Below are 24,521 nucleotides of genomic sequence, written 5' to 3'. Positions count from 1 at the left end.
TAGAATTAGTATTTAGAATATACAAACAATTCTAGAAAACAACCCAAATCAAGGGTGTGGGGAGAGGGCGCTATAGAACTGAACATAGCATTACCAAAAGAATAAATACAAATGGCTAATACATATTTTTAAAGGTATTCAACATTACTAGAGAAAATGGAAATTAAAACTATCTTGAGATACCATCTCACTCCAGTCAAAACAGCTGCCATCAAGAAAACTCGGGCAATGATGCCAGGAACGGTAAACACATATCTATTGATGGTAGGAATGTAAATTACTGAAGTCGCTATTTAGTATCTTTGATACCTGTATGTCAACTTGACACAAAGCTAGAGTCATCTAGGAGGACAGGATCTTAATTGAAAAAAAAAATGCCTTCATAAGATTGGACTATAAACAAGCCCACAGAGCACTTTCTCAATAAATACTTGACATGGGAGGGCCCAGCCCATTGTGTACAAGGCACCCCTGGGCTGGTGGTTCTGGGTTCTATAAGGAAGCAGGCAGAGCAAGCCACGAGGAGCAAGCCAGTAAGACTCCTCCATGGCTTCTGCATCAGCTCCTGCTTCCAGAAGCATGATTTGAGTTTCTGCCTTGGCTTCCCTCAATGGATATATACGCCAAACAAACCTTTTCAGTACACGTTGGTTTTGGTCAGGATATTTCATTCTAGCAGCAGAAAAGTAAATAAGGCAGGAAGTCACTGTATAGGTCTATGAGAAAGCTGAAAAGAAAACTACCATGTGATTTAGCTACACCACTCCCGGGCTTAAAAATATTCAATAACCTATTCCAGAGATACTCTGACATCCATGTTCACGGCTGCGCTATTGACAACGGCTAGGAAATGGAATCATCCGGAATGCCCAGCAACTGATCAACAAATAATGAAGACCTATACATATACACAACGGAGTTTTATTCATCTGTACAGAAAAAAAATGGAATTATAAAATTTACAACAAAATTAAAGAAACTGGAAAACATTATTATACTGAATGTGGTAACCCAGGCCAAGACAGACAAACACCATGTGTTCTCTCTCACATATGGATCCTAGCTTTAAGATTTTAGATTTGTGTGCTTAATTTGTGGTGTCTTTAGAGGTCAGGAAGCTACAAAAGGCCAAAGATGGATATAGAGATATTTTAAGGAGCGGAAGGGAGAGTAGAACCTGTGTCCTATAAACGTAGTTTGTTGGAGGAGAACTCTGGGGGTGAAAGGCTTAAGTGGAGATGGGAACAGGAGGTTGGGGTAAAGCAGGTGGACTAACCAAGACTAAGGATGTATGAAGAGGTCTCAGGAAAACCTACTACTTTGTAAGCTAATTGAAAAGTGTAGCTGGTTTTAAAAGGAGTTTAAATCCAGGTACCCTGCATGAGTGAAGAATGCTTTCCCTAAAGGCACGAGCTACTAAACAAAAATCTCAGGGCTGGAAGAATGAGATATACCTCCCTAGAAGTTATTAAGAAGGATGCCCCAGAGGCACCCAAACAACACAGTTTACTATCATGCTCCTATTTGTCCACCATAACAAGATGCTAAGAACTTATGGCTGAAGACAGGGTACCATTTGCTTGCGGCACACAGAGAAAGCAAGCTGGAATTGAACCAGTAACTTACTTCTTGCTAGTTAGTTTTCACTGAGCTAAAGGGTGCTATGCACCAGGGTAGAAAAAGCAGTTGGTGCACCCTGGATGCTTCGATACCGACTCGCCAGTACCCAAAGGAAACTCCCACAACTAACGAAATTCTTACAATTTGTTTTAATAACAATAGAATTAAGACAAACATATTAAATGCTACATAAATACTAGGAAGAGCTAACAATCATTTAAATAGGGTAGATTGGATTTCACTCTTAAATTGACAAAACCAGATCTTTGCATTTTATTACTTAAGGCAGCAACAGCAGGACTACATTGGAACTCCAGTTAGGACCCTAAATTTGAAGGCTAATAAGTCTATGGCTTTAGAAAAATTCAGACACTGTTCCACATAATTGAGACTCAATTAAAATTATGTTCTAATCTCTGCAACCTCTTTTGAAGGTATTTTTATGTGCATTCATTTTGAAATTTCCCAGTACGCAATCCCTTGCTGGTGAAATCACTAAAATCAACAGCCACCCAGCTTCCAGTCATTCTATGAACCAGGAACACATCCGACAATTTTCTTAAAGTCTTGGAATAAACTGTCTTTCAGACAGCCGGCTCAAAGTACTTCGGGGAACTAGATATATTATTACAATCCAAAATTAGAGTTAGCCAGGGCCTTGCAAAGCAGTCAACCCCTCATTTGCTGAAAGAGAAAATGTGACGCCTGTGGAGGAGCAATAGCTTGGGTCCGACAGCTGGTGAAGCCTGTATCCTCTAGTCCTGCCCAGTGGTCCTCCTCTACCGGAGCCCCAAGGCACGCTCGCACCCAGTAGGTGAGGATTGGACACGTCCATATCGCCCAGGCTAGCAAAGGTGCAAGGTAAAGAAAGGGGCAGCACCTCTTGCTGCCAGTGGGTAAAGAAGGCACACGTTACACATAGTGCTACAGAAAATGGACCTGGGTCTCCTAGCAACAACCTCCTGAGGAGGAGATAAAGACTGCTGATGATTTCCTTCAGGTAGAACTCGCTCAAAAATAAAAAACCCAAACCCCAGGTTAGACACGCACCCGCGCCACCCACGCAAAAGCTGGTAACTGTCATCACCGGCACTGTAGCATTCCCGGACCAGGCGCTCGACTCCGCCCCCTACCCTGACGGTTCAGCTCTCCGGAGGAGAGAGGCATGAAGATCCAGACACCTCCCGCAAGAAAGCTACCTGAGACTCCGCCGCAGCCCGCAGCTTGCCAGCCGCCACGGTCCTTCAGCTTACTTCCGGGGTCAAGTCTACGTTCGGCCGCTCCAGATCCCCGGTCCCAGGCCTCAGCCCCCGCCCCTCTAAGTCCCGCCTCCACTGACCACTGTTTTAGCCCCAGCAACTTCCGGAACGCCGCGCGTCACTAGGCAGTAGACCAGTACTTCCGGAAGCATTGAGCTCCTCCGCTAGCCCCGTGCGAGAGAACTGGATGCTCCTGTGGATTTGATTGGTGGACCCGGAGCGCATGTCGCCTCTGATTGGTGTTCGGGAAATCTGATTGGTGTTCGGGTTGGCGCGGCCGCTCGCAGGGTGTCAATCATATTCCGCTTTCCTGCGAGTTGTGAGTGTTGGCGGCAGAATCATGGTGGACATAATGGAACTTCCGAAAGCGCGCGTCAACGCCAGCATGTTAACACAGTATATTGACCGGCCCGTGTGCTTCGTGGGGAAGCTAGAAAAGGTGCGTGTGAGTTCGGGCGAGAGGACGGGACGGGGCCACTCGGGAATGGCTGCGGAGTAGGGAGCGGAGGTTGGGAGCAGGTAACCTTTAAGCAGCATTGCCCTCCAGCTTGCTTTAGTTTTCACAAGAAGAGCTTTTCCACTGCTAAGTCATTGCAGCTCCATTTTGGTGCCGCTTCTTTTATGTCGCAAAAGCTGTTTCGAATGATCTTTTAGTTCCAAGCGCTCTGCGCCCCCTTTCTGTATTTACCAGAAAGGTATTTACAAACCTGGTTCCTCTGTCTGTTGCCCTGGTTTTTGGTTTAGCGAGACTTAGCTGATGAATCTTGTTTCCCTGTCTTTTGTTACCGTCTCTATTTATGGGCCCTGTTTTACCACTTTGCAGTCATTTGTCTATGAAACATTTCTTGGTAGCCCCTCCCATATTCCATAGATACCTTGTATCTAGCCCAGTCTTGGACCGCAGCCTGGTCCTTCCAATAGGTAAGAAATAATAAGCTCAAAGTCCCGGAAATTGAGAATGCCGAGGGAAAGAGAATCATTTGTAAGGATTTCTTTGCCAGATCATTTCAGTCACACGTTTCCTAAGTGAAAGGAATTTCTAACTTCACAGGTAGACTGACAGAGCTAACTGAAATGCTCAAGAGTCACATCAAGGAAAGTCGTCCTCAGATCTGGCAACCAATTCTTTTAGATCATCGTTCTTAATTTTAAAAGAAGGTATTCTGTGACATGTACTAAATCATGAATGGTGGCAGAATTCCATTAGGTAGTGAAAGCTTCCTTTAGTTTTAGTGTACAGCTGCCAAATTTTGCAAATAAAAGAAGCCACACAAAACACTTATTCATTGTTTACTAGAAATTCAAACTCATCGGCTCTAGTAACAAGATTATAACTTGAACCAAATAAACTGTCCAAAAACCTATTACTTTATGTTCAACCAAATAAAACGTCAATGAATCTTTTAAATATTTCATTTCTGTAGATTCTGTTTTCTAAATCTATGGCTTTTTGTATTGGTTTTCTTTTTTAGATTCATCCTACTGGAAAAATGTTTATCCTTTCAGATGGAGAAGGAAAAAATGGAACCATTGAATTGATGGAGCCAGTATGTGATACGCTCTCATATTTAATTTTTGGGTTTCTTATTATTTCTGATTTGGGCGATGGAAATGTGAAGATTGCACTTGTATAACTTTAAAAATCAAATTCGTGCTCGCATATTCTGTCTTAATTTCTATTTCTAACCTTTAGTGATTCTTAGGGCTCCAACTTTTCTGAAAGTGTCCCTTAAACATTGATTGGATAACAATTTTTCTTCCTTAAAAAAATCCAAAAAATACATATGAAAATCTTTTTTTTTTTCAAACTGTTTCTTCTATAATCACAAGCCTGGCCTTCAAGAGCTGGCCCCAGTTCCTCCTGATTCATGCTAAGTGGCATTGCTGGTCAGTTTTATTTTCTATTTTAAATTTTCATATATTTATATATGTATATATTTGAAAAACCTATTACTTTATGCATATTTTTATATTTTTGAAATTTAAAAAATTTTATGTTTAACGTGCTTAAAACATCTTTGTAATCTCTTATGAAGATAAAACACTATACTGTTTGGTTACTCTATATACAACGTGTGTTGTAAGATTTATACACAGTTCTTCCCAGTAACTTTTTAAACAACTACGTGTTTATAGGAAATCTGAACATCCTCAGTGTCTTTAAAAACTTTGCCTTCAACTGTATCTTAAGAACTTAAACCACTACTAAAGAAAACAAGACTCATATCATCCTTGTCTGTTACATATGCCAACATTTTTGACAAGCTATATTTCCAGTTATGTTGGTTAAATGTAAAGTTTCTTTTTCCAACGAAAAATTAGTAAACTGTGAATGAATCTAAAAAACAAGGAAACCGTAAAACACCTTCCAAGCTCATTATCAACTAATTATCAGCTAAAAAGGTAAATATTCCTAAGTGATATTTTGTTCAATGTTTAGCTTGACGAAGAAATCTCTGGAATCATAGAAGTAGTTGGAAAAGTCACAGCCAAGGCAACCATACTATGTGCATCTTATATTCAGTTTAAGGAAGATTGCAATCGTTTTGGTAAGTAAAGCATCATACTATCTAGCAGTCTCATATAACTAGGAGAAAACTTTTATTATTTAATGTTTATTGGTCTTATATCTCAGTCCTGGTATATTTTCAATTTCTGTAAAATTAGAAGAGATCTTGTAAATTAGTCATTTCTTGCATGTAAAGAAAACAGTAAATACCACTAGTTATAGAATAAAAAAGGGCTTAAAATATGAAAAATTTAATATTTTAATATACGAATTTGAAGCTAGACAGTATAGTAACACTGAAATTATGATCCCAGCAGAAAATGACTATATAATGGTTTATCATCTCTCCATTCTTTGGTAGTACCACAGTTAAATAAACATGGATTGTGAAAATAAGTCGACTTCTGAAAAGGAGAGAAATACATAGAAATACTTCAGGTAACAGTTGACACTGCGGATTCCACTGTAGATTAAGTGTTTCCTTAAATGTTTCTTTCAGATCTTGAACTTTACAATGAAGCTGTGAAAATTATCAATGAGTTTCCTCAGTTTTTTCCTTTAGGGCTTACACAACATGAATGAGCTTCTTGAGTTTCCTAAGATTGCCCTTGAGCTACATTGAAGGCTATTAAAGAAGACTCCTTCAGCTTAAGGGGGAAATACCTATCACTTCTAATATTTAATTTGCTCTTTTTTATGTATTTTTTTTGTAAATCTAATATGATAGTTTACAACTAAGTCTTTTTATAAATTTTTAAAAATTGATACTTCAATATATGGTCTGAATAATAAAACCAAAATATGATGCTGTTGGTCAATTGTTTTTATTTTTCAGTCTCACACTTGAGTTTTATAACTATAAGGTTTGTACTTATGTCTACCAAATAGAAGCCTGAGCCAGCTGTGCTACAGATTTTCTTACCATCTGCTGTACTGATTATTTCTTAATAGGTTATTTAGAAAGGGCTTTTGGTGAATGAAAAGAACAGGCATAAATCTAATTTGTCAAGTTTCTTCATTTTGAATTTTAAAATGTGTATATACCAATGACAAACAGGTGTTCATTGGGTTGGCAGAATCTTTGACTTTTTCTTCATGCCTTTAATCTTGCTATTATTCTTCCTATGGAATTCTCATCTACCATTTTTAGGTCCTAAATATTGGAATGTCTCTCACAGATCAAACTATTTTGAGAAATTCTGGAGACTTTAGATTTGGCCTAGTTAAAGGAAGTATGTCACTGACATACTAGGGTTGCTTTTCAAGGTTCTAGGGGGTCTCTGATTCCTTCCTCATTCTACTGTGTCTTGGCCACCATGTTATGAATTTCTCTTTTCTCCCAATCCCTGACATCTATAAGGTACTAAACCCTCTGAAAGCATGAATAAGCCATCCTTTTAAATTGTGAATATCAGGTGTTTTGTCACAATGATAAGACTAAGTCATATACACATACACACAAATGGTACCAGGGAAGTAGAGCAATTACTGTGATAAATCTGTGTGGTTCTTAAATCTTAAGAATGGATAGGGGAAGAATTTGCAAGGATTTGGAGAAGTGATTAAAGAAGTCCTAGAACATTGTGAGCAAAGTTTAATGATACAATGCATAATGGCTGGAACTTGAAAGACCAAAATGCTGATAGAAATAAAGACTGAAATCATAAGATTTCAGGTAGATTGAGACTGTTGGGAATTAAACTGGAGCAACATTCTGAGAAAGGATTTGTCTAGTTTTTTGTCTATGTCCTGAGACTAAGTGAGGTTAAATTCAAAATGAAGACATTAATTTGGAGGAGAAAATTTCTAGACAGATTAAGATTCAGACTATGACAAGTTCATTGTACATCTTCTGCCTGGGTTTAGAGTAAGAACTAGAGTAAAAAGCAATATTGAAACTGAAGTTTGTCTAGAAGGGACTGTTTCAAGTAGGCAGAAAGAGAGTTTTGTAGTTGTTCTGAGCTTAGTACCAGGAAAAAGAAAGCAAATGCTGTTCATTGGCATATTGGGAGAGATATTAGGGCATCACAGAATAAGTTTCTGACATGTTGACTTGTTGGGAAGATTTTACATTAAGAATAGAGCTCCAAGGAATGTTGCAGGGACAGCTTTAAGGGGTGTGTATGTGTGTGTGTATGTCTTGTGTCTGTGTGTGTTTGTGAGTTCAGCTACTCAGGGACTCTTTAGTCAATGCAGAAGTGGCCTGACTGGGCCTGGCTCCTGCCCAGGCTGAAAGCAGATCTTGGCATCATCTGTACAGTGATTGTTTTTTCGGGCATGTAAAACGCAAGAGCCGCAGGGCTATGAAGGCTTCCACCTGGAAGTTTAGATGGTGTTTGAGAGTTAGAGCCCCTACAGATAGCATCAGTGTGATGTGTGAACTGAGAGCTTTGAAACTCAAGCTGTTGTGCAAACTCGAGGGTGTTAGAGATGCCAGAAACAAGCAAAGTGTCTGCAAAGGAAAACTACAGGTTACAAATAGAGCTAACCTAAGAGAGGTCACATGGACCACAGTGGGCAAGGTGTTCAAAGCAGGATTCCCCAGACTTGGTAGCACTCACATGATAAACCACATGCCACAAATGATGTACCTAGAACTACAGGAATTGAACTGTTGCCATGATGGATTTTAGTCTTTGATCCCATTCTTCCTGGCTCTTCTGAACTTTGTGTTATTGTGTATTGGAAATATGTAACCTGTTTTTCATTTGATAGGGGCCCACTACTAAGAGTTTAAATTTCTGTAGAAATTTGAATTTATAATTTTCAATACTGGTGGCCCAGAGGAGGTGGCATATATGCACTTCGACATGCCCATGACTCTTTGATGCCCGCATGTGTAAGGTATCATTTGAATATGAAATTGCCCTACAGGTTCATGTAAGCATTTGATCCCAACTTAGGGCTTTATTTTGGAAAGTTCTAGACAAAGTAGATTCATAGGGGCACAGCTTTGAAGGGAATAACCTGGCTTCTCTCTGCTTCTTATCTGCCATGATGTTAACAGTCTTCTCAAGTTCCTGCTACTGTAATGTTATGCCTCACCATAGGTCCAAAGACATGGAGTCACGTGACCATGAGCTGAACTTTCTAAGACCATGAGCCAAAATCCATGAGCAGGCAGGACTTCCCATCCCAGTAAGGGGGTTTCCAAAGACCAGAGAGAGGCAAGGAAGAGGTGTGGAAGGACCCTCAGGAAGGACTAGGAGGAATGGCCATGAGGATACACATAGAGCAGAGCAAGCCTGAGCAAGACTCAGATTACAGGTAAGAGATGCCATGGCTGGGAAACAGACAAGCTAGCATAGTAAGGTTAGAATAGATAAGTATCTACCCAGTTATGGGGCTTGAAGCATTTTAATAACTTAATTAGGTCTCCATGTCATTTATTCAGGTGCTAAAATGGGCTAGAGCTGGCGCAGAACCACCCCACATTAGGTGCGCCAACTGTAAAAGTAATTTGGGGGGTTTTCCCCTATTTGCTCCCAAATAACCTTTTCTGGTCTCTTTAGGACCTCCTCCTATCTAGGGTTAGAAGTCCAGCCTTCCTTCTCTCCTCTCCCCAGTTATTGGCTGAACCAGCTGTTTATTAACCAATCAGAGGTGATGGGAAACAATTTTTACATGAGACCAGAGAATCTTGACTATGCCAACATCCAGACCAGATATCTAGGCATAGAAATCAGCATCTGAATACACAGTTGTTCTGGATGCAGATCCCCAAGGAAGCAGCTATTGAAGTAGTCAGTGAAGGTGAATCTAGCAAGATGCTGGAATTAATATGTCTCAGCATCTTTCTCAGCATCCTCAAGGGAGAATCTTGTCAGAGCTACTTTAAATTAACTGGTTGGTGTCTGGTTGTTTTTCTCTGTGAACATATAAGCCTTCAAAGGTAATATACACTTCTGCATTAACACATGGAATGTGCAGTGTACACAATGCAGTTAAGATGATTCTCTGCTCTTTGAGCAGGTAAAGCATCTGTCTTTATAAGTTAGTTTGGATTGTATAAACAAACTGTAATATAAATTTTCACTCATGCCATCTGAAAGGATGGTATGGTAAGTCCTGAGGATTTTGTGACTAACATTTATTGGCTAGGCTTAGGTAAGGTTAGAGACATTTTCATGTCTCAGCCAGTCTTGAGCTGTCCCCATGTAGAGGATCAGCAATATATGTTACCTATTTTGTTGATCTTTTGTTTTCCTTTTATTGGATTATCTTCATTATTTACATTTCAAATGTTATCGCCTTTCCAGGTCTCCCCTTTGGAAACCCTCCTATCCCATCCCCTCTCCCCTTGCTTCAGTGAGGGTGCTCCCTAACCTATCCACCCACGCCCTCCCACCTTCCAGCATTCCCCTACACTGGGGCATCAAACCCCCTCAGGCCCAAGGGCCACTCCTCTCACTGATGTCCAACAAGGCCATCCTCTGCCACATATGCAGCCAGAGCCATGGGTCCCTCCGTGTATACTATTTGGTTGGTGGTCCAATTCCCAGGAGCTCCAAGGGGTCTGGCCAGTTGACACTGTTGCTCCCCCCATGGGGCTGTAAACCCCCTCGGCTCCTTCAGTCCCTTCTCCAACTCCTCCATCAGGGACCCTGCGCTCAGTCCAATGGTTGGCTTCAAGCATCCTCTGTATTTGTCAGACTCTAGCAGAGCCTCTCAGGAGACACCCATATCAGGCTCCCAACATCAAGTACTTCCCAGCATCTGCAATAGCATCTTGGTTTGGTGACTATATGTGGGATGGATCTCTAGGTGGGGCAGTGTCTGGATGCCCCTTCCTTCAGTCTCTGCTCTACACTTTGCCTCCATATTTCCTCCTGTGAGTATTTTGTTTCCCCCTTCTAAGAAGCACTGAACCACCCACACTTTGGTCTTCCTTCTTCTTGAACTTCATAAGACCTGTGAATTGTATCTTGGGTATTCCAAACTTTGGGACTAATATCCACTTATCAGTGAGTACATACCGTGTGTTCTTTTGTGATTGGGTTACCTCAATCAGGATATTTTCAAGTTCCATCCATTTGCCTGCAAATTTCATGAAGTCATTGTTTTTAATAACCTGAGTAGTACTCCATCATGTAAATGTACCACATTTTCTGTATCCATTCCCATTGAAGGACATCTGGGTTCTTTCCAGCTTATGACTATTATAAATATGGCTGCTATGAACATAGTGGAGCATGTATCCTTATTACATGTTGGAGCATCTTCTGGGTATATGCTCTCTTGATTTCTTGACCTCTGCAGCCAAGATCTTCAGGGGATGTTTTACCCAGTCAAATCTGATTTTTATTAATTTGGATGAAATCCATAGCTTTTCTTCTGTTGAAACAAAGACAAAATCTCTTCCCCCATCACAACATACTTCCATTCTGAAGATATATATATGTGTGTGTATATATACATATACATACATACATACATATATATATATATATATATATATATATATATATATATATATCTTTAAAGGATGTTCATACATCCTTTAAAAATTCCAGTGTATTTTAGCAGCAGTATTACCTGTTTCATTGACAGTTAAAAAATTGATAGTCAGTAGAGCATTATTTAATCATCCCTAGGAGATTCTATATCTCTTTTATTTCTGTATTGGAAAAAAAAAGACTCAACAAGCCTTTGGGTTTTGTTGTTGTTGTTGTTTTTGTTTTTTTAATCAGTAAGGGATTATTTCTATGAGGTATCTATCTCCTTAGTAGCCATCTCATTTAATAAGCTAATAACTATTCGATTAACAGTGGCCCTCCATATAAACTTTGAGAGCCAACTTTTTGTTTCGACAGTTTAGACAGTTGAAACTGTTTTTGATAACATTTTTAATATCATTTATCAGGAATATTTCCCATTTTAGCGTCCTTTTCTGTTAGTTCCTTTGAGCTTCAGAGTTTTCTCACCTGACAAAATTATGCACAAAACTGAAAGCATTTTGTCTCTAGTTAAATGTTCTGAGTTAAGAACTATGAGAACTATTAATAGTAAAGTGCTATTAGTAACACAAGAGAATTTAGAGGTTGTGTTTTCAATATATTAATATTCATTTTCTTACCATACATATACTTGATGTTAAGCCATACCTTATTTACTGAAGATACATACAAAATCTTTAATCAGCCCTCTGAAGTCTGTCCACGACAGTCTAGCATACTCTCAAGGTGTCTTATCTTACTAGTTAGTATTTAATTGGTCTGAGATTTCAAAGAAGTCCTCCTGATTATTATCAGTCAGATATGGCTTTACTCTGTGAAACTTAAATTTGTTTACTTCCTGTATCTAATTTACCTGGAACTTTATTCTCATCTGTTATGAAGATAAAGTCAGTCCTAATGCCATCAAGTTGCCTGCCTTTCCTATGAAGATGGTGTCAAACCTAGAGTATCAGTGAAACATAGGTTTTGAATTAGTTTCTAATAATGATGTTAGCTTGAGGTACGCTATTTCTGTTTCTTATGACCCCATTTGATCAACAACATGGGGGTCATAAGATGCCTAATTAATACCAGAATTGATGTTCCTCTTGATTACAGTGATTAAAATTATAAATAATATTACTTCTGTTCTCATATTACAGAATCATAGCACATCATTAAGTTGTATAGAAATTTCCCATTTTAAAAGATGCAGGCAGAAATACAGTAGTTTCTGCATATTAAAAAACTATGTTCCAACATGACTGCTTCTTTGGAATCATTAGAGTAAGTTTGGGGCAGTGGCATAGTTAACACTGACTTAACTAGTATCATCTTTCAAGCAACTTCAGTTTTCACAGTTTGAAATAGTAACTCAAGAAAATATGACATCCTAAAACATTAAGGTAAAAAAATCTTACTTATCAATAGTTCTAAATGAGTAGAGTTTGGGTATCTTGTTACCTGAATTGTTGAAGGTAATTAGCAGGGAGAACTTATTGATGGATAATTACTAATTAAAAGTTAATGCATTAGACACTGTTTAGGTATTAGACACCAATGCTTAGTTTTATTAGTTCAACTCCACACATGTACTAGTCAATTTATATCAAATTGTATCAAGTGACAAACTGAAACAGCACTGTATTTCACTGCAACATTTTTTTCTTTCCCTTGGAAAGGCTTTAAACTATAAGAAAACACTGAACCTGATAAGTGAACACACTATTTAAGAACTACATCTGCCCTTTGAAATTATCAGAGTACCTTTTAGTAAATTATGTCTTCCATATGTCTCAGAAATGTTATGGTTTAGCTGGTTATGTAGTTGACCTTTTATGAAGGCAGACAGTGGACCATGGATTGCCTCATTTTTGGAATCTCCTTAGAAATGACTAAATGTTTTCCAGATGAGCATACTGGAGACTTAGAGAAGAAATAAAAATAATTAGAAGTCATTGCTTCCAAACCAGATTTTGGTGGACTGCTCTTTCTATTGGAAACAAGTGAACTAAAAGAACTGGCCCTCTGGGCAGTTTGCTTCACTTTTAACAGTAAAAATAAATCATAAAAACTGGATGGAATTAACTATGACATTTATACTTTCCTTATTTTAAAAAAATGAGTTTAAAAAAGCTGAGGTCTCTGTCTTTCCTTGTTTTCTCATTATATGCGAATATAATGATTTTCCTAAATGTAAACTTTCAGTTACCAGTGGAAGTAAAATGAGGTAATTTATTGTTGTAGGTTTTCACAGGACCACTCTGTGCTAGAACTGGCAATAATGGCCTACCTTATTCCTTCTTTTTGGTTGTCATTTTTGTTGTTTTTTTGCCTATTCCTTCTTAAAGTAAATCTCTTTTCAAGAAAATAAAACAAATTAAGTGTTGCCATTGTTCCTTCATCATATGACCTAACCTCTGATATATAAAATTAAGGATATATTTTAAGCAATCCAGTGAAAAATGCATCACAAGAACATATGAGCTTTAAAACTCTAAGATGTGTTCAAGCAAACAGACAGAATACTCCTGTTTAGTCCATCACCCAACTGAAAGCTCAAAGTAAAAGCCACTCAGGAAAGAGAAATTTCAAGTTTAAGACATTTGTGGTCCTTCTGGTCTGAGCCAGAGTACTAAGCAGATCCTGGGTGGCAGCTCTGCACCCAATCTCACTAAACCCAGAGGAAGCCAGGATCCCAGGAGCTCTAACCCGAGCAGTACCTTAGGCAAGGAGGCAGCAACATTTGCCCCAAACAGGGAGTAACCAGGACCCATGGGGACCCAGGAATTCACTCCTGGCCCAGAGCACTGGTTCCTTCTGGTCTCCGCCTGAGCACTGAGCAGATCTTGGACCTCAGCTCTAACCCCAGCAGCAGCACCCATCCCAAACAGTTCTGACACAACCAAGATAATAGGAAAGAAAGGGTCCAGTCAGAGACGGGGCAGGTAGCACTAAGGAGATCCAGATGGCAAAAGACAAGCGCAACAACATAAGCATCAGCAACCCAGTTCTCCCACACTAGAAAGTCCTGAATTCCCCATATCACCAGGAAAGCAAGATTCAGATTTAAAAATCACTTCTAATGATGATGATAGAGGACTTTAAGAAGGATATAAATAACACTCTCAAAGAATTTGAGGAGAACCCAGGTAAACAGGTAGAAGCCCTTAAAGAGGAAACACAAAAATCTCTTAAAGAATTACAAGAGAACACAACCAAACAGGTGAAGGAATTGAACAAAACCACCCAGGACATAAAAATGGAAGTAGAAACAATAGAGAAATCACAAAGGGAAAGTACCCAGGAGATAGAAAACCTAGGAAAGAAATCAGGACTCATAGATGCAACAATCACCAACAGAATACAAGAGATAGAAGAGAGAATCTCAGGTGCAGAAGATACCATAGAAAATATTGACACAACTGTCAAAGAAAACACAAAATGCAAAAAGTTCTTAACACAAAACATCCAGGAAATCCAGGACACAATGAGAAGACCAAACCTAAGGACAATAGGTATAGAAGAGGGTGAAGATTCCCAACTTAAAGGGCCAATAAATATCTTCAACAAAATTATAGAAGAAAACTTCCCTAACCTAAAGAACAAGATGCCCATAAACATCCAAGAAGCCTACAGAACACCAAATGCACAAAACAAAGAAAGAATATTAAATGCAGTAAGGGAAAAGGGGAAAGTAACATATAAAGGCAGACCTATCAGAATTACACCAGACTTCTCACCAGATACTTTAAAAGCGAGAAGATCCTCGATAGATGTCATTCAGACCCTAAGAGAACACAAATGCCAGCCCAGGCTACTATATCCAGCAAAACTTAATTACCATAGATGGAGAAACCAAGATATTACACGACAAAACCAAATTTACACAATATCTTTCCACAAACCCAGCACTACAAAGGATAATAGTGGGAAAGCTCCAATACAAGGAGGGAATAACATTAATGGACTCAATTCCCCAATAAAAAGACATAGACTAACAGACTGGATACTCAAACAGGACCCAGCATTTTGCTGCCTATAGGAAACCCACCTCAGTGACAAAGACAGACACTACCTTAGAGTAAAAGGCTGGAAAATAATTTTTCAAGCAAATGGTCCCAAGAGACAAGCTTGGAGTAGCCATTCTAAAACCTCCAGCCTGAGAACACAGAGGGACCCATGGCTTCACCTGTATAGGTAGTTGAGGGTGGCCTTTTCAGGCATCAGTGGAAATGGAGGGCCTTGGTGCCTGAAAGTTTGGATTCCGTAGTGTTGGGGAATTTGAGAGCAGTGAGGTGAGACTGGGAGGATGGTGGGGGCACACCCTCATAGAAATAGGAGGAGGAGGGATAGGATAAGGAGTTATGGGAGGGAACGGGAGAGGAGATAACATTGAAAGATAAATAAATAAAATATCCAATTTTAAAAGAAACAAATAATGGGTCTGGCAATTGTAGTTGAGCAGTCGAGACTTTTCGTGAACAATTTATTATGGGGATTTTTTTTATAATCCTCAAGGACAAGGTATTGTGGAAGAGGCCCATGGAACTTTAAAGATTGGTGAGATATTGTTCCTTCGACAAAGTATGATGCTTGCTGAGTACCCTGACAAGGGTGACTAAGGAGCTGTATTAGACATGTTCCTGACCCACCTTTGCTTGACTATATCCCAGATGGGACAAGCTGCCTTCCCTCAAGTTTTTAGACCTCGTGGGATAGAGAATCAAAAAGAGAAATTATATCTCTTGTATTCTTCTTAAAGGTGTCCAACTAGTAGGACTCAATCATATACTGGTCTAGAAATCAATCCAATATGGGAAATAACAGTTTACTTTTGGAAGACTGGATCTGGACTTTGTCAGAGACATATTTGGAAGCTAGCTGTAGCTCAATATGATGTTAGGATAGCAACATCATAATAATAATAAGAGATAATGTTGGGACAGGATCTGGATTTCAAACAAGGGTTAGTTCATGTTTTAAGGCTCTTTTAATTGTCAAGCTAAAATTAGTTTTGTCTCTTCTACAGCATTTATTGTAAGTTGCATTGACTGTATAATTTCCAATTATGTTAGTGTGTTGAAACCTGGCATGTCTGTTACAGGGCAGGGGTCTATCAACCAGCTTTTGTCTCATTGCCGTGAGTATTAGAAAACCTTGATTCTCTGAAAAAAGCTTGAAAGTGCTGGAAGAAGTGAGTTAGGCTTTAAGCAGAAGCAAGAGGGTAGCAGGCTTGATTATTGCTGGTATAACAGCTTTAATTCCATTAATTGCTAGCACCACTGCTTCTGCAATAGCATTGACACAAGGAGTTAAGACAACTATTTTTGTTAACCATCTAGCAAAAAAATGTTACTAATGTATTGAGTATACAAAAGGATTTATATAGGTATCTGTAACAACAAATGATGCTCTATAACCCATTGAAATTATCTGAAGGAGGTTCAGGGTTTAAGAGTTAGGAGCCATCCCAAGTCACATGACAAATATCACTGGAGTAGTGTTACTTTTGAAATTCATAATGATTGTCATTATAATTAGAAAAAAGATTAAAGACGCCTGTAAGATACTTGGCATAATCCTAACACATCTCTGGATGTGTTAACTTTGCATAGTGAGATTGTGAATTTAAAGAATGCTGCTCCCTTGACCTTCGATGCTGCAGATAATGGCGATAATATTATCAGTATTCCCGTTTTGGACAAACCTCAGGAATGGCATATACAGCTTGATCAGGCTAGCCCTTCTTGTCCTGGGAATACTTTTATTCCTGCCCATCGTGTTAAAGCTTATCTTTAATAACATCAACATGTTGGCAGCCAAAATACATGGCTTAAACCTGAAAATAGACCCCCAGACAGAGTTATTAAATTAACAGGCTGGCAAGCCAAGGAGGAGTAAGATTCTGCACAGAGCCTTACTAACCTAAGACATAATTGCATTGCCTTTGATAATGCGTATTCCATGACGGGTAAGAAAGCATTATTGTCAGAAAGACCTAAGACAGGCTCAGCCTTGTTAACAAAATAAAAAAAGGGGAGAGGTGGAGAGCCTTTGAGGCTGCTAGGCAAGAAGCTGACAAGGGCCAAGGACAAGGAAAGGGGCTCCTTGGCAGGAATATGACATTGGCGAAGGACAAGGAAGTAGGCTTCAAGCAGGAATCTGACATTAAACTAGAACAAAGAAGCAATTTCAGGTAGGAGTCTAAGTCGTAGGCTACAACAAAAAAAGTAATCTCAGGCAGGAATCTAAATATTAGGACAGAACAAAGAAGTAATTTCAGACAGGAATCTAAATTTTAGGCTAGAACAAGGAAGTAGGCTTCAGACATGAAAATGACCTTGGGCTAGGATAGGGAAGTAGGCTCAGAAACTTTGATCATCCTGATAAGCCTTTAGAAACAGTGATCACGGGAGTGTTCACGTAACTTGGGTTTAAAGCCTTGCTTTCTCTTTGACTATTTGTGTTTATTGTATTGCTTGTCCCTTGACTACTTGCATCTACTGTATTGCTAGACCCTCAACCTAGAACTGACCTTAATACATGCATGTAATCAAAATGGTATAAAAGCATAAAGGAAGAGGAGGTATAGGATAGGGGGTTCTAGAGAGGGTAAATGGAGAAAGGGGATGACATCTGTATTATAAATAAATAAAATATCTAATAAAAAAGACATTTGTGTATACATCTGATTGCTTAATTAAAGGGGGACACATAGGGTTATATACCGCATCTCCTAGGTATGACTGGTACACAAACACACATAACATTTGGCCTGCAAAATATCTGAAAGTGGGACACAGAAACAAGTTCTCTAAAAAGTCTCACTGGAAAGGAGTCTAGAAAATTTCATGGATTTGAAGAAATAATATAAAAATATAATATAAAAAAGCTCTTGTAACAACAAAATTCAGATTATCAAAAAATACATTGGAGAACTGGGTGATCAGGATGGATGTATTTCAGCTTTTAATAATTTTTTGTGAGTTAAAATCGAAGCCAATGACATTTAGATGAGTACTGCTCCCTTCTGTGTTCCCTACATATTCTAAATTCAGCTACATGTATCTTGTGATCACAAGTTATGGTTACAAATAGAAATAACCATTGCAAAGCATAATCCATGATAGCACAGAAAAGCATTTCCCCTCCAGCAGACAAGGAGTAGATTACCTCACTCATGAACCCTGATGCTTGTATGATAAAGACAGAAGACTTTAAAATGAAAAGATAGTGTATCCTAAAATAGCTAAATCACTGAATTAAAAGTAAAGACTGACCCCTTGTTTTAGGCAAAGCATCTGAATATATTGATGAAAACCTTTAGACACAAATATTTAAACTTTTATGGCATCTGTCAACTTTTCTAAAAGATTTCTCAACTTTTTTGTCTTTTTAATTTCTTGAAACAGGTCACTGTATAGCCTTGGCTAGCCTCAAACTTTATTCTCCTGACTTCACATACTGAGTTCTGAATTGTAGGTGTAAACCACATCTGGCCTCAATAACATTTCAAATGGACATAATCATTCAAATGAAGATCCCATTTATATAAGCTTTAAAATATTAATTATACAGCAATAATTTATAACAAATTTTCATTTATGTATTATGTACAATATCATTATTTATGATATATATTTATATTTATAGGAAGTATATAGCAATCCTCTCAAACCGAGAGATTAGTCTTTTGTTTTTTTGACATCAGTTACTGATTTCTTTTATGCATATGAGTACACTATTGCTCTCTTCAAACACATGAGAAGAGGGCATTGGATCCCACTTCAGATACATGGTTGTGAGCCTTTATTACCACAATGCTTTTTCTTCCTATGACCCCTTTCTTCCCCTTTCCCCCAAATTCAAGAAAAATGAGCAGCATTCATGCATTAATCAATTATGGGTAAAAATACCCCCTAGCTAGCAGTCCTCAATGCAGCCTTTCCTAGCTGCTTCTTAAAATGTGCAGAGAAAGCTCACAGCACCTCCAGCCACCACTAACTGCTAGACTCTGGAAGGAATCATTGAAGGGATGGTTCCACTCCTTGCATAATCAGCTTTGGCTCTGGGGGCATAGTTGCTTCAACTGGGTGAATCTTTTTCTTTAATTTAATTTTTTTATTGGCTATTTTATTTATATTTCAGATGTTATCCCCTTACCCCATCCCCATTCCCCACTCAGGAACCCCCTATCTCACCCCCCTTCTCCTGCTTCTATGAGGATTTCACCCCACCCACCCCTCCACTCCCACCTCCCCACCCTCGAATTCCCCCACACTGGGTGTCCAGCACTTCTTGGGCAGATGGGTGAATCTTATTCAAAGGTAGGTTAAGTGGTTGGTCTGAGAAAATTCAGAGTGACAAAGAAGACAAGGAAATACAGGTGGATTGGGCAAACTGGGAGCTTGGAATTATAATTCAGTGCATAGTCTTCATCTAATTTATGAAAAGCATGCTGCCTTAATGTAATTTCCTAACTGGAACTTTAGATAGAGTAATCTAATTAAGTTGGAATCTTAAATCCACAAAGGCTGAGAATTCCAGGAGCAGAGATGCTAAAATAGAAGTTCTAAGTCCTATTTCCTTTCACTGTATGTATCATTTACCAAACCCACAAGCTGTCCCTTTCCTAGGTTAGACAGGCCCACATTTTCTGGCACCTGCTTTAGAGTGCAGCCCACATCACCTTGGCAGCTAAATGTTCTTATCCTCTCCTTCCAACATCTGCTTGCTCAAATACAAGAATATGTGTGAAGTGCTTATCAATGTAAAATAATTTGGCAGTTGTATTCTTCACCATACAAATTGTAGGGTTTAATAATTTGCATGTCATACAACATGACAATGACTAACAAGAAAAAAAAAACAGGTGTAATAGTGCACACCTGCAATCCCAGTACTCAGAATACTGAGGTAGGAGGAATTCTGGGCTAATCAGCAAAACCAGTCTCAGAAAGCCCAGAAGAATCAGAAATCTGGAAATGTTCAGTTCTTGAACAAGAATAGTGCTGTTCTTCCTCTCAAACTAAGGTTCTGTAATGCTCCCTGAAAACAAACAAAACCTCCTTGCCAGGTAAGACATGACCAGAAAAGAACCCTTTTCTCTTTAGTGCTATAGTTTTTAGGTTGTTTTGAGTTGATTGTCTTAACACAACTCTGTAGTGGCCTTGGCTGTGGGGACCATGTTTCAGTAAGGGTGCTGATGACTAAGATCACTGGAAGCCTCCACTCTTCAGTCCAAAAGGAGAAGGACAGGGAGCTCATTAACCGTGTGTCCTAGAGAGGAGTGTGATCTGGTACAGATAAAGGCCTGTAGGTGAGTGCAGCCACAATGAGAAATGCCAATTGTCAGGCCTCAGGCATAACCACCATGGGGTGAATTTTAATAGTCCTTGCAGATTAAAGTTGTGCTCCTCTTCCCTACAGTTCATATGCTTGGCAATTTTGTTCTATGAGAGTTCATTTTCACTGTGTTCAAATGTCTCTGTGGGAAATAAAAATATTCATAGTCTAGCATATACATTCAAAACGATATTTAGAAATCTCAAAGTTTCACATACTGGGAGTGGACTCCAAATGAAGAACAGTAGAATAGACAAACTAAAAGTAATAAATCGTTTATGGGGGAACAGTCCTTTCCAGAGAGGATGTTTTATCTGGAAAATTATAGTTGTAATCTCAAGGTCCTAAAGGTAAAATAATCACATACTTCATATACTTCCTGAAGGCATAAACAATAGAATTCAACATAGCAAACTTAAAATTATCATTCACCCATTAGGTTAAGAACCTAGGAGTGGCTGTCTTAAATGAACCTAAGAACCTGTGCCATTTTATTCATTCCTAGTTGTATCTTTTTAAAAAGGATTTATGTATAGATTTATTATGTGTATGTATGTATGTGTGTGTATATATATATTCTGCCCACATATATGCTGACCAGAAGAGGGCATAAGATCTCATTATAGACGGTTAGCCCCCGTGTGGTTACTGGGAATTGCACTCAGGACCTCTGGAAGAGCAGCCAGCGCTCTTGAATTTTGAGCAATCTCTCCAGTCTCCCAGTTGTGTCTTTCTAATCTTCTGTTTGAAGCAGTATTTCAGCATTCATTGGAAGAATTATACTGTATCTTTTAAAATGATAATTTAGTCAAGCATTCAATAAATGCATTTAATTCAAAGCATGCAGAAGGCACAGAAAAGAGCATGTGCTCAAGGCCAGCCTGGTTACCTGTCTTCCAAAGGGCAGAGGTCAGAGAAGCCAATTGGTGTAGTCACAATGGACCTTACATGCTGTTATTTTTATCTATGCTCCCTTTTTGATGAATGGAAAATCATATATAATGCATATTTTTTGCAAAAGACATATCTCTCAAATGTATAGTTGCTTAATAGTTATATTCATAAATGTATACATTTTATGTACAACTAAATTTGTACAAATACAAAGTATTCTTGACTAATGTGAATTTCCAAAGGGATGACAAATAATTTTTCATTAAAGCAAAAACACAAGAATTCCGAAATACTCATTTTTTCATAAATAACTGCTATTATGTTAAAAACATGATTACCTAATTGAAGAGCATCATGACATTTGACTGTAGCAGCTTATTGGACACAAACCATGGCTGTAACAAAAATGTAGATAAATATGAATTTGGTCATTTGTATTTCAAACTTCAGAGTTTCTTGCATACTAAAGTTTGTGTTTGTGTGTGTGTATAAAATATGCATAAGTGAACTAATATTCTTTAAAGATGCAAGACCAACCTTTTTTGTGAATTCATATATGTTTCACATTTTAGTCATTAATCCCTTCAAACATACTTCCAAACAGTTCTTTCTTTGTAGATTTAAGATTCCAACTAAATTAGATTACTCTATCTGAATTTCCAGTTAGGAAATTACATTAAGGCAGCATGATTTTCATAAATTGGATGAAGACTATGCACTGGATTATTATTGCCATTTCTGGCATTACATAAATTATCCATAATTCTAAAGCAAAGCATTTAAAGACATTGTCCAATCAATGGTATTAGTAAGGAAACTGCATTTTGGAAGACATTATGGACAACTATTTCCTTCAGTTATTAGAAAATAATTTTTAAAAAATTTCAAAAATTCAAAATAGCAATGAAGAAACCTGACTTTTTAGCTGTGAAGACGGAAACGCTACAAAATCCTCGCTCTGTGCATTAGATAGTGTGAATGTAAACACTGATCGGAGTGTATCTGAGTCTGCAGGACCTGTGCTTGTCTGTGATGGTCACTAACACACTGCTTCCATAAGCAATGATGGGGCCACTGATCATTTAATAGCATGACCTGTGTCCACCAGTTAAGGCACACAAAAGCTTACTGATTTGTTACAAGCCTGGGTATCTAGGCACATTCAGAATTCACCACTTTCTGTAAACAACTCACTGGAACTGAATTGTATATGTGCACTCCAACAGTAATGGAGAAAGCAGATTTCCTGCCATGCCCATAGAACCACAAAAGATGAGTCAGCAAACCTATGAGATAGATATAGGAGAGAACATTGAAACCGTTCCTAATTATAAACCACTAACTTCAGGACAACTAAAAGTGTTAGAACCATTCCTCAATGTGCTAAGTGGAGTGAAGTCCAATTTCTAACTATCCTGAGTGCTGGACTAAGAGCTGTCATTGCAGTGTTAGTATTAGGGGACACAAAACAGAGGGAAAAAATGCATTCTGAATAAATTAGAACTGTATACTTTCTTATGAACTACATTTCTTTACCTCATGGTAAAGAAATACATTTGGCAGTTTTATGATAGCAATATGATGGTCATAGTTAACTTGTAAAAGCCAGTAATATGGTGAGTAGTTTATCAGCATTCCCTATGTATGTGTTAAGATTTACTGTCACAGTGGACATTTAAGTTCTATGATTTTACTGTAAATAAAGTGATGAACTACTTCATACAAACATCTGTGCACTTATCCAGTTAGTAACTCATAAGAACTTTCTGCCCTATGACAAACGGTATGAATATTTCTAAAGATTCTCATATGCATTTGTTCACTCATTTGAGGAACACCATAGACTAAATTGTTGTTATCCATGTTCTCTCAGATTGTTTCCTTCCCATAGTCATTTAAATGTAAATTTCCCTTTTAATAGATACAGACAGGTGAACACTATTTTCTCTCTTTGTGTGCATGTGGTACTGAGAAACCTTGTGAACTCAGGCTCATGTGTACTAAGCACATGTTCCCAACGACTTCCACCTCTGCCCTTTACCATCTTTTTAATTAGTACACTATGTCAGATGTCATAATTTATTTTGCCTAAGAAAAAATAAAACTGTCCCTATGGCTGTTACATCACGTACAGAATGGCAACAATAATATTTCTCTCTCACAGAATTAAGTGCATATGTGCATATATTTTTGTGTGTGTTGTGTGTGTGTGTGTGTGTGTGTGTGTGTAATTTTGTCATTGCTTTTGATACAGGATCTTCCCATGCAGCCTTGCTTAGCTTGGAACTTGGTATATTTACCAGGCTAGCCTTGACATCAGATATCCTCCTACCTCTGCCCTTCCCCTGACCAGCGCTCTGAGGACTAGGAGGAAAGGCACGTACCATGATGCCTAGCTTATATGTGCATTTATTACTATCTGTGGTTTAGTTGTAGTAGAGTTGTAATTTCTATGATTTGTTAACTGCAACCCCAATTTTACTCAATATTTTAGAAGAATAAAAACATGTTTTTTAATTTTTCTATTGAACAAGTTTAGGTAAAATATCTTGTTGAATTTATAGTCTCAAATATCGGTGATGTAAGGAATAAAAAAAATAGGGTAATAATTAATTTGAATCTATTTTCATTCCATACACAATGTAAAGCAAGATAAACAGACATCATATAAACTGTATGGTTGGGATCAAAGGAAATATTAGGAAGCTAATAAATAGAACAGTCTTTAAATGTCACCATACATCATGATTACAAATAAGTTTATATTTACATATTAGACTTCATATTTATGTCTTATACTATATGTCAAACAGCTTTAGATAATTTCATTGAGTTTATATTGTACTTTTAGGAAAAATAAAAATATACATACTAAGAGTTTGATATCACTTTGAAACTCATGGTAAGAACACAGTAAGATTAAAAAAAATCTTATGTAATATTAAAGAAAATCCCCTAATAAAATGAAAGCAGTAAAGTTTATAAGACCAGTAATCTCTTAATGGCAATTTCTGTAAGAAAAAAAGTCATTATTCCCAATTTTTTTTATCTGCATACTGTCACCCAGCAGACATTTAGAACACATATACACATTCCCTAATGTTATTCTCTCTGCCTATTGCATCAGGTCTTAAGTAAGCAAGGGTACAACTCAGTCTAGTCTAATGGATCTTAAGTCTTTTGTCAGCCTACTGTTGACATGATGTTCTTCATGCTGGACAGCTTCACATACCTCTCCAAAGCCTACAGAACGGGATCCTCTACAATTATAACTTCAAGCACAAACTTCAGTTCAGTTCCTACACACAGTGTATAACAAAGAAACATGGTACAATTCCTTTCTCTTGAATATGCCCAGTTATGCAGACATACAAATGGAAACAAAAGTCCTTCAGTTGGCCCTAATACACACTTTTAGCAACTTATATCTAAAGTGGACCCCAGGAATGCCCTTGT

At 38.1% G+C, this 24,521-nt stretch overlaps 2 protein-coding genes across 3 annotated transcripts in view; one reads left to right on the top strand and one right to left on the bottom strand.

Moving 5' to 3' along the window:
- The window catches only part of Umad1 (UBAP1-MVB12-associated (UMA) domain containing 1), a 531,474-nt gene that overhangs the window by 162,140 nt on the left and 344,813 nt on the right, over positions 1-24,521 (bottom strand). The window contains exon 1 of one of the 2 annotated variants that reach the window (XM_028755972.1): positions 2,820-2,929. The exons of the other annotated variant lie outside the window; for it this stretch is intronic. The gene's annotated coding sequence lies outside the window, so the exon portion shown is untranslated. Of the gene's footprint in view, positions 1-2,819; positions 2,930-24,521 lie in introns of those variants that run through there. 2 annotated transcript variants of the gene reach the window in all.
- Rpa3 (replication protein A3) lies at positions 3,130-6,200 on the top strand. The gene is made up of 4 exons (XM_028755974.1): positions 3,130-3,318; positions 4,352-4,426; positions 5,320-5,428; positions 5,888-6,200. Exons 1-4 carry the CDS (start codon positions 3,220-3,222, stop codon positions 5,968-5,970), a joined length of 366 nt encoding a protein of 121 aa, XP_028611807.1. The 5' UTR covers positions 3,130-3,219; the 3' UTR covers positions 5,971-6,200.

The sequence above is a fragment of the Grammomys surdaster genome, unplaced genomic scaffold (genome assembly GCF_004785775.1).
Source record: "Grammomys surdaster isolate TR1022 unplaced genomic scaffold, NIH_TR_1.0 126091, whole genome shotgun sequence".
Taxonomy (NCBI): Eukaryota; Metazoa; Chordata; class Mammalia; order Rodentia; family Muridae; genus Grammomys; species Grammomys surdaster.
This window is presented reverse-complemented; position numbering and strand designations above follow the sequence as displayed.

What these genes read in the sequence shown, in the direction of transcription:
- Rpa3 (XM_028755974.1), top strand. Translation starts at nt 3,220, where the DNA reads ATGGTGGACATAATGGAACTTCCGAAAGCGCGCGTCAACGCCAGCATG. An exon ending in CCATTGAATTGATGGAGCCA is followed by an intron (nt 4,427 to 5,319) that starts GTATGTGATACG and finishes TTCAATGTTTAG; the next exon opens with CTTGACGAAGAAATCTCTGG. An exon ending in GGAAGATTGCAATCGTTTTG is followed by an intron (nt 5,429 to 5,887) that starts GTAAGTAAAGCA and finishes TGTTTCTTTCAG; the next exon opens with ATCTTGAACTTTACAATGAA.